General features: G+C 41.6%; 1 protein-coding gene across 1 annotated transcript in view; it reads right to left on the bottom strand.

Moving 5' to 3' along the window:
* Nucleotides 1-3,613: 3,613 nt before the first annotated feature.
* The window catches only part of Rbm22 (RNA binding motif protein 22), a 12,810-nt gene continuing 5,625 nt past the window's right edge, over nucleotides 3,614-10,798 (bottom strand). The window contains exons 5-11 of the mRNA XM_005356149.3: nucleotides 10,542-10,559; nucleotides 9,909-10,160; nucleotides 8,864-9,064; nucleotides 6,912-7,076; nucleotides 5,777-5,865; nucleotides 5,534-5,665; nucleotides 3,614-4,714 (exon numbers count right to left, since the gene is read on the bottom strand). Of these exons, the coding sequence (XP_005356206.1) occupies nucleotides 4,584-4,714; nucleotides 5,534-5,665; nucleotides 5,777-5,865; nucleotides 6,912-7,076; nucleotides 8,864-9,064; nucleotides 9,909-10,160; nucleotides 10,542-10,559 (988 nt within the window). The 3' untranslated portion in view covers nucleotides 3,614-4,583. The remainder of the gene's footprint in view (nucleotides 4,715-5,533; nucleotides 5,666-5,776; nucleotides 5,866-6,911; nucleotides 7,077-8,863; nucleotides 9,065-9,908; nucleotides 10,161-10,541; nucleotides 10,560-10,798) is intronic.

Raw genomic sequence — 10,798 nt, 5'->3', positions numbered from 1 at the left:
GATGGGCTTTGATTTACTCTGAGTGGCATGAACTTGGGGAAGCCATTTCCCACTGAGCCTCTGCTTCTCTATCTCTAAGGCAAAGACAAGTGTAGGTCTTCTGCAGGGTTTGGGAGCACAATACAGGGCAGTCCCAGGGCCCGCTCCCATTGGATGCCATTTATAAAGCAGGCTGTGCGGATGCAGGGTTCCAGGTCAGTGTGAAGCTGAGTGTGTAAGGTCCCCTCCAGCAGGAACCCCTAGCCAGGGTGTACTTTTCTTTGCTCTGTGGAGTTTTCCTCCCCTTCCTGGTTTCAGGGAACCAGTAGCCTGAATCTTGGAATTCCTTGTAGTTGGTGTTTTTCTTAGATTTGGGACTGTCATTCAAAGCCAAGTTTCCACAATCTCTAGACCACCTGGAAAGGGGGAGGACTTTGCTTGTTGGTGAGGCTCCCTGGAAGGAAACCTGACAGTGCAGAAGAGACCCTAGGAGGACGGGATCTTGTACTCTAAAGCAGGCTCTTACCCCTTCTTCTGTCAATTTTGCTACTTAATATGACCACTGTCTGTTCAGTATGGCCCCTCCCATGCACACCCATGTACTTTGCTACTCCTGTATTCTGCTCCATCCCTGCAGACCACAGGTAAACCACTGGTCTTTAATGGAACCATACTACGTGTGCTGGTATTCAATAAGGACATTTTGGATCCTGAAAAAGCAAATAAAGTAATTTGGGAACCTAGCAAGTCCTTCATACAAACCTCTTTTTGTCTCCTTTTCTTTACATAAAGTACAAGACTAGCCAACACAACACTGAGAAGCCTGACGGAGTTGGCAGCAATGATCATGAACTAGTAGTTAGATGTAGCCACACAGGTACCTCTCAGAAGCAGAGTGGTGAGCAAGGCAAGCCAAACAAACACCCTTATGGTTACTATGCAAAGAAACAACATAAAATAGTGGTGACTCTGGAGGGAAGGGTTTATGGATTTGAGTGATTGGAGGTCTCTATTTCTAGACCTGGCTGGCTGCTACACAGATGTCTAAAACAGTTAAAATTGGTTGTACATCTGCATTTTATGCACTTTTCTGTATATATTCCATTAAAATGATTGCTTCTTTTAAAAAAAAAAAAGTTACTTTTGGTCCCCAGACCCACCAAAAATTTGAAAAAGCTAAATAAATTCATATTACAGACAAATTCATTATGATAAGCCACAAGTTCCCACATGTATTCCAGTGGTATAAAAGACAAAAAGTATCTGGAGGATCACAATCCCTGACTTCAAACTCTACTACAGAGCTACAGTACTGAAAACATCCTAGTATTGGCATAAGAACAGACAGGAGGACCAATGGAACCGAACAGAAGACCCGGATATCAATCCACACATCTTTGAACACCTGATCTTTGATAAAGAAGCAAAAAATATCAAATGGAAAAAAGAAAGCATATTTAACAAGTGGTGCTGGCATAACTGGGTATCAACATGTAGAAAAATGAAAATAGACCCATATCTATCACCATGCACAAAACTCAAGTCCAAATAGATCAAAGACTCAACATAAAGCCAGCCAAACTGAACCTTATAAAAGAGAAAGTGGGAAGTACACTTGAACACATTGGTACAGGAGACCACTTACTAAATATAACCCCAGCAGAACAGACACTAAGAAAAGCAATTAATAAATGGGACCTCCTGAAATTGAAAAGCTTCTGTAAAGCAAAAGACACGGTCAACAAGACAAAATGACAGCCTACAGAATGGGAAAAGATCTTTACTAACCCCACATCAGACAGAGGTCTGATCTCCAAAATATACAAAGAACTCAAGAAATTGGACATCAAAAGATCACATAATCCAATAAAAAATGGAGTACAGACCTAAACAGAGAACTCTCAACAGAGGAATCTAAAATGGCTGAAAGACATTTGAGGAAATGTTCAACGTCCTTAGTCACCAGACAAATGCAAATCAAAACAACTCTGAGATTCTATCTTATACCTGTAAGAATGGTCAAGATCAAAAACAGTGATGACAACTTATGCTAGAGAGGTTATGGGGAAAAGGAAAAACTTTCTGCATTGCTGGTGGGAATGCAAGCTGGTACAACCCCTTTGGTGTCAATGTGGCAATTTTTCAGAAAATTAGGAAACAACCTTCCTCAAGACCCAGTAATACCACTTTTGGGTATATATCCAAAGGATGCTCAATCATGCCACAAGGACATGTGTTTAACTATGTTCATAGCAGCATTGTTTGTCATAGCCAGAACCTGGAAACCTAAATGCCCTTCAATTGAAAAATGGATAAGAAAAATGTGGTCCATTTACACAATGGAGTACTACACTGCAGAAAAAAATAACGACATCTTGAATTTTGCAGGAAAATGGATGGAACTAGAAAACATTATTTTGAGTGAGGTAACCCAGACACAGAAAGACAATTATCACATGAACTCACTCATAGGTGGTTTTGAAACATAAAGCAAAGAAAACCAGCCTACAAACCACTATCCCAGAGAACTTAGACAACAAGAAGGACACTAAGAAAGACTTACAGAGATCTAATCTACATGGGAAGTAGAAAGTAGAAAAAGACAAGATCTCCTGAGTAAATTGGGAGCATGGGGACCTTGGGGGAGGATTGAAGGGGGAGGGAGAGGCAGGGAAGGGAGCAGAGAAAAATGTAGAGCTCAATAAATATCAATAAAAAATGTATTAAAAAAGACAGAAAGTATGGGAAAAAACACAAAGAATGAAAAGCAGCTTGTAACTATTACTAGCAACACTTTCTAGCAGCAATGGCAAACAAGTCATACGCTGGCTCATCTCAGTCAGTGTGGCTACAGAGGGAAGCTCACAGAACCTGGACAGATGCCTCTGGTGTGCCTGCGAGGGGCTTCCAGAGAAGCCTCGGGTGCAGGTCAGTGAATCAGGTGAAGACCTGTCTGTAATGTGGGTGACATTGTCTAGTTAGCTGGGCACCTGGAAAAGGGGGGAATTGCCTAATTCTTGTTTTACAAGTCACACATGTAAGCTCCGAAGTATAGACTTTAGCTAATAAAATGGCATCAAACATATTTTAGATTGTGTTGTTTCCCGTATCGTGGCTTGTGTAAGAACACACTTGAAATTACCATATCAAAAGCCTTAGACAAGACTCTATAAATGTTTTTTTTTTTTTTTTTTTGACAGGGTGTCACTATGTCTTGTTGTCTCAGAAATCACTATGTAGCCCTGGCTGGCCTCAAACTCATAGAGATCTGCCTGCTTCTGCCCCCCGAGTGCTAAGATTAAAGGCGTGCACCACCACACTCAGCTTTCTGTCTGTTCTTATTTCAACCCTACTACCAACTTCTTAGTACTAAAAAGGCTGAGTATTTTTACCATCATGGAATGGGCAAAAAAACCCTTGATGTGACACAGGCCTGTAATCCCAGTACTCAAGGGGTTGATAAGAAAGACTAGCCTGAGCTCTATGGAGATTATCTCAAACTGCATGCCGCCCACCTCCTGCCACCAAAGAAAAATCATGTCTAAAGATTTAAAAATTCACATGCATATAATTTGTTTCTTTTACCAATTTCAAGTTCAATACCAAAGGTAAAAGAAACAGAAATCCAGGAACATTTGGAAAATTGACCCGTTTTAATTATTTAAAAACAAAAAATACAATACAACATCAAATTTCCCTTACCATCTACAATTCAGTTAAATCCAAACATCCTAAGACTGAACAGTCTCCTGCCTAGAGGCAGCGAATGACGAGCCGCTGAAGACACACAGGTGAATGCTGAAGATGCATGTTCCAGCTGCAGGGGCCAGTCTCCAGGCAAATGCACTCCAAGTCTCTTCCTTTCAGTTTGTTGAAGTGTTTTACACCAAGTTCATTAAAACCATTTCATCTCAGGTACCAGGTTTCATCAATGATATGCAGCGCCATAAAATTTGGGTTTCTACCCAATAGGAATAAAATGCAAGTTTTTATTTTTGTCTTTTTCTGACAGTGTGGAGAAGTAAAATTATCAGTTGACTCCTTTAGTAACGTATGAAGTTTTAAAAGCAAAGAAAATATCGGCTGTGCTGAGTTCTGGTCTCTGCTTGTCTCTCTGAGGGTATGACTTCAAATTAGTTAAATCACATTTACGCCACTACAATGATTAGTACTAAATTTTTTTAGATGATAAAAAAGAAAATACCAAATAGACATAAAAATGGTCAAAAGGCTTTTTTTCCAAACCTCAGGTCAATTTTTGCCTCCCACCCAAAAAGATACAAAATGAACATATTGGGATAGTAACTCCATTAGTTACTCCGATTCGCCCATGTGCATGTCCCTCACAAGGTGGAAGGGAACAGACACAGGATATCTTAGTACTGCTATACTGGTAAGCAGCTGTGTTCATGGCAGCTTGTTTTGGGCCCGCTGATCCTCTGATACATGTGGGAAGCATAGCTGTGTTCTCTGGCTGCCCACATCTGAACACATTCAGCTACCATGGAAACTACAAAGCAAAGAAAATTATACTGATCCCAGGAGTCATTTACTGGGATTTTAAAGCGCCCTTTCTTCCTCAGAGCCCGAGTGGTGATGCTGTGCTAGGGGCTGCTGTGTTTTCCAGCATGAGCTCCCATCCTTTGAGGGTCCTGAGATGGGTAGTGGATTGGTCCGGGAGCCCTCATGAAAGGAGGAGGCGGTCCCATTGGGTGGAACATATGTGGTCCAAAACCTGATGTGGAAGAGAAAAAATTAAAACTTGCAGTTCCCTTGACAACCTTTCAAACCCCTGAATCTTTCTAAGATCAAAACCACCTACATATACATCAAGGCTGACATAATGTTAATGGCAGAGCACAGTCCCTGCTTAGGAATATCTACCTATAGTCTTTGATTTTTCCTCTCAGTTCAAAAAACTTCAGACCCAACTGTCTGTTACTAATCAAACATAGCAAATCCTACCAGACAGGAGTCAATCAGCATGTGGGCGACCAGAAAGAAACCAGGTTGATGCCAAGATCCCTTCTGTCATCATTAGCCTCAATGCTTGACTCCAGAATGGAAAGACTTTCTTCAAACATACAGGCTCATCGTCAAAAGAACAAGCCACCCACTATTCCTACATTGTTCACACTGTCATGGACAGTCACACAGCACTACTGCTCTCTTGAACTGACATGATAAAGAATGAGCCCAAATGTAACTCAAGTCCATAACCAATTTACATGACAGTCTCTTTGTAGCAAATTTTCTTTTTTTTTTTTTTTTAATATGAAAGCAGTGTTTACTGATTCCCATTGTGATACAAGGCCCACATTTTGCTGTGGACAGGTGAGGTGTCAGTACAAAATCTACAATGCGAAACAAACTGGTGGTAGATGGCTGTTATGCATTAACTCTACCCTACGATACCTATGCCCAGGTTTACAGAGTGGTGCCTTTCTTCTCCAAGTCCCAGAGCAAGCAAAAAGAACCCAGCTGTCTGAGACTCAACTCAGGTGCAGAACTTTTACAAGGACTTCTCTGGGTCAGGAAGGAAGAAGGCAATTACCTGGGGGTGGGGGTGGGGCGATTCCAGGGGGTGGGGGCAGGGCAATGTTCACCACTGCTGGAGGGCCACTTGGGGGCAGGTTGAAGTAGTTGGCAGATGCCTCCTCTTCTGCTGCAGGAGGAGGGGGTAGAGCTGAAGAGGAAATTGCAGACACTTAATCAATACCACATATCCACCATTTATATCCTGGGTTTGCTGCACCCCAGCTGACTGAGTCTCTATCAGCAAGAAGTCTGCAATTACCTCCAGGAAGCCCTGGGACAGGCTCTAGCTTGATCCCGGAGTCTGTGGTTCCGTCCTTCTCTTTTTCTTTTCCTCTGGCTGCTTGGGATCTGGAGACATACATGACAGGACATCAAGAACCTGTCCAGTCTTCTTTCACACCACTGCTTACCTCACTCTGCAGTAAAATGAGCCCCACCACTCCTTCCCCTTTCAGCAAACATTCTTTTCCCACAGATGACAAAGTGTAGAGTGATTAAAAGCAAGATTTTTGAAGGTGGTAAGTCTGGTTCAAAACTGTCATTGCCCAGACATGATGGCCCTTGTCTTTAATCCTAGCATCTGGGAGATAGAGGCAGACAGATCTCTATGAGTTCCAGGACAGGGTCGACACAGTCCCAGAATAGCCAGGCCTACATAGAGAGTCCCTGTGTCAAAAAACCCAAACCCAAACCCCTGTCATGGTTAGAGCAGACAACATTCACATGCAGAGCAAGTGCTCAGCACGGAGAAAGCGCTGCACTCCACCAAGGGGAGACAGAGTCCCCTTTGAAACTTAGGGCATTTTATTTCTCTCTCTTATGCAATCAATTTCAAACTTAAAGCAGACATTCTTCTGTTTGTCCCTTTCCTCACTACTCTAGCACACAGCCTTTGAGGGGAGAATCTAAGTCTAAGTCAGTGGAACCCCTCAACATCTATCTTTGGTAACCTAGCATTATGCTTGACTCATAGCAGCTGGTAAAACATGAAGAATTTCAAAGGAGCAGGTCATAAGAGCAAGACCTTAAAACACATTTCTAAAGCAAGACGCGTCCAGCAGCCATAGAAATCAAATAAGGGAGCTGGAGGGATGGCTCAGCAGTTAAGATCATGAGTGCCCTTTCAGAGGACACTGGTTTCATTCCCAGCACCCACATAGTAACTCATAATTATCTGTACCTCCAGTCCCAGGGGATCCAATACTCTCTTCTGGTACCAGGCACAGAAGTGGTACACAGACATACATGTATGCAAAATATCCATTCACATAAAGTCACTAAAATAAAAACACTAGAGAAGTAGCTTCTAAAGATGTTTAAAGGCCCTGTCAAAACTGTTTACCCAAGGCTTTCAGTGTCCAGATGAGAACTGTCCAGAACAATCTCATTCATACCTTCCCCACTTCACATTGAGCCTGCGGCCATTCACAATGAGCTTATTGAAGGACTTCTCAGCAGCCACCTCAGCAGCCTGCCTGGTGGCAAATTGGATGAAGGCACACTGCTGCCTCTGCACAACTGTAATTGTGCGGATCTCTCCGAACTGGTAGAAGTGATTTCTGAAGGAATACAGCCAAGAAAAACAGGTTAGCAACCCAGACACTGCCTGGGGAAATGGAAACGAGCTATAAACTTAGAATGTTCTGAGTCACCACTAGGCAGGTGGCCCCATGGACACATGCCTGTCTTAGGCTTTCCTCGAACCCGGCCCTAATTTAAGGGCTGCTTATTGGAGATAAAAGGAAAATTAAGTAAGAGTTCTCCTGTGTCTCTGGATTTTTCTTGTGGAGGAGAGGAGGGTTTTCCTTGGTTACTTAAGAGCCACACTTCCTACACCAAGTATAAGGCACTGGCAAACTACAGCTCTTATGGTCCATGAGTCAAGACTTTTTTCATTTGAAATGGAGTCCTGTTATGTTATACAGGTTAATTTTGAACTCATGGGGTTAAATATCTTTCTGCTCAGCTGGGACTTCAAGCAAATGCTACAATGCCAAGCCATGAGCAAAGAATGCTTCAAAACGTGTTTACGGGTTAAGGACTGTATGGCTCAGTGGCAGAGAAGCTAGTCTATTATGTGAGAGACCCTCAGTTCAATTCTTAGAACTGGAAAAATAAATTATTTTTTATCACTTTATTATTAATTCAATGAAATAAAAAATACTTAAAACTGAAAGAAGGACAAAGGTGGAAAACGAAGGAGAAAGCCAGTCATGGTGGCCCATGCACAGACCCTAGTGTAAGAGAAAGGGGAAGATCTTGAGTTTCAGGCCAATCCACGCTATATGACAGGACCCTGCCTTAAAAAATAAAAATAAATAAATAAATAAAACTAATCGAACAAAAAAGTCAGGCCTGGTACCTAATACCTATCAATGCAATACCTAGGAGATGAAAGAAAGCAGGAGGATCAGGAGTTTAAGGTCATATAAGTTTTTCAAGATAGCCTGAGCTGTAGGAAACTCTGTATCAAAACCTAAAACAACAAAAAAAGGGAGCAATATCCAGAAGATATCACATGTGCTCCACTGAGCCCAAAGTATTTCCTTGAGCCCTTTCAGAAAAGTTAGCTGGCCCTTGGAGATTACTAGCTCAATGAGAGAGGGTTTGATGGAGATAGGCCACCAAGAGCAGGAGTTTCTTCTCTACTTAATCTCACTGGAAAAGCTATATAGTTATGCACAGAATAAGCCAGAAATACAAATTAAATCAGGACCTCTGCTTAAAAACAAACAAACAAAGAGCAATTTAAACAGAAATAAATAAACAAACATATAACATACATACATACATATATACATGCATAGGCTTAGAACCACAGGACTTGCTACCATCCATAATAATTGGATGTGTATGAGTATGTGTGTCATCCTTTAAGAATTCATAGTAGGGGCTGGTGAAATGGCTCAGAGGTTAAGAGCACTGTTGCTCTTGCAAAGGACTAAGTTTGATTTCCAGCACCCATGTTGAGGGGCTCACTACTTGTAACTCTGGCTCTAGGAGGCTCTAACACCTGTGGCCTCTTTGGGTACTTGCAGTCACTTGCACAAGCCTATACATGTATCACAAACATTCACAGTAATTATAAAAAAAAAAATCCAGTTGACCACTAGGCCCATATTTATTTTTTAATGCAAACATGAAAAAGCACTCTTGAGAAATGGAACTACACTGGCATCATAAAAAAGACTTTTAAAAAACTTTCAGTCATCATTCATACCAATGATAGGCTGGCTAAAAAAAATTAAACTTGATTTAGAATTATCATGTAGGGTGATGTGTTTTGCAAACTATTATTCCAACGCAGTTAAAAGCAAAGAAGACTTCTGCAATGAAGCCCACCAACCTGAGATCTGTTTCAGTAATGGTATCTCCCAGACCACCCACATATAGTGTGGTAATGGTCTTATCCTCTGGTGGGTCTAGACGAGGCATGGTTGAAGCCCGCTTTAGAAGCTTATCGGCTACAGGGTCATTAATTCCATAGTACCGGTCTTTTATATTCTGATCAGCAAGAGGGTCATCTGGATCGGTAGGCTTCTCATGTCTGAGATTCACAAATGAAAAAAGCACAAAGGTGAAACAAAGGGAAAAATGATCACTCTACAGTAGCTACATGATAAAGTCCCTCAATGCCTTTCAAACTAGAAACCATGTCCAAACAAAAATACTGTTACTAAACAGAGCAAATACTAAGGAATTGCTATACCACATAAAGACTTCCTAGCTGGAAGAGAATCTGATTAAAGCTATGGACTTCACTTTATTTTTTAATATTTATTTATTTAATATGGACACAATATTCTGTTTGCATATATGCCTGCTAGAAGAGGACACCAGACCTCATCACAGATGGTTGTGAGCCATCATGTGATTGCTGGGAATTGAACTCAGGTCCTTTGGAAGAGCACGCAATGCTCTTAACCGCTGTGCCATCTCTCCAGCCCCCTGGACTTCACTTTAGAAAAAGGGCATATGGTTTGATTTTTTTTGGGGGGGGGGAGCAGGTATTATAGTTGACAAATCATTAGTTGGAACCCTTAGTTCTGATGTTTGGCAGTCTTGGTTGAAAAAAAAGTAGCCCGCAGAAGTCTGGTCTATTTTGATTTCAACTATATTTTGCTATTCAAACCCTTTAAATGATGACACTAAGTAATCTTAGAAACTTCAAGTCAGCATGTCTTTTATGTGACATAGCAATTTAATTTCTCTCAGTTAGTCATTAAGTAGAAAATATAATTTAGCTAGGTTCTTATAAATGTAACAGTTCTAGGACATGAGATACTCTGTGGGCCATGAGACCTTTAGACACTAAAGTACGAATTTAAGCTGGAGCCTCCCACTAATCAGCTGCCTGCAAGTAAATACAGAAAGTGAGGCCCAGGTCTTACCTATATGGACACTCTTCTCCTCTCTTACACTCTCCTTTCACCCAGAAGGAACAAATGTGGGGCCGATTCCTTTTGTAGTACGGTGTGGTCCGGGCCAACTTAAGCAGCATGTCACTGGTGGATGTAGCTTTTCCCAGCATGCCAACTGGTCGTGTGCCATCAGAGTTAGAAATCTGCATGAGGAGGACAACTTTATAGGCTGTCAATTCTTTAGGACTTTTATCAAATACAAACTCCATCAACCACGAGGCCCTGGGTTCAATTCCCAGAACCACATGTATACAATCTATCCCTGCCAGACAAACAATAACATCAACAAAGTGGTCAGAGGACCAGGAAGTCTGGTGTGAGACTGTGTTTCCTAGAAATGGCAGTGAAGCCATACCCATGATATCCTAAACAAAGATAAGAGCCGATATACTAACGTGGGTATGTGGTGCATGCCTTTAACCCCAGAACTTAGGAAGAGGCAGGTTGATCTCTGAGTTCAAGGTCACCCTGGTCTATAGAGTGAGTTCCAGGACAGTCAGGGATACAGAGAAACCCTCAAAAAAAAATCTATATATACTAATTCAGAAAGGGGAAATCTCATGGGTCCTATTCCTAGAGAAAGAACTACAGGCAACTAATGACTGTTGAAAGAGAATTGGTCTCTTCTGGGGATGAACTCCTTAATTAGTTATCTAATACAAAGTGATCAGCCTTGAAATCATATACATATAAGCCACATTAAATGGACTCAGCAGGTTGCATTTGTATGTCTGCACTGTGCACACACACAAAACCAATAATAATCAAAGAAAAAGATGCCATCAATGCGGTGTTGGAAGGGGTTGGAGGGAGAAGACATATATAGGAGGGGTAGGGAAGAGAAAGTGATGTGATAAGAT

Source organism: Microtus ochrogaster, chromosome 18, assembly GCF_000317375.1.
Source record: "Microtus ochrogaster isolate Prairie Vole_2 chromosome 18, MicOch1.0, whole genome shotgun sequence".
Classification (NCBI taxonomy): domain Eukaryota; kingdom Metazoa; phylum Chordata; class Mammalia; order Rodentia; family Cricetidae; genus Microtus; species Microtus ochrogaster.
This window is presented reverse-complemented; position numbering and strand designations above follow the sequence as displayed.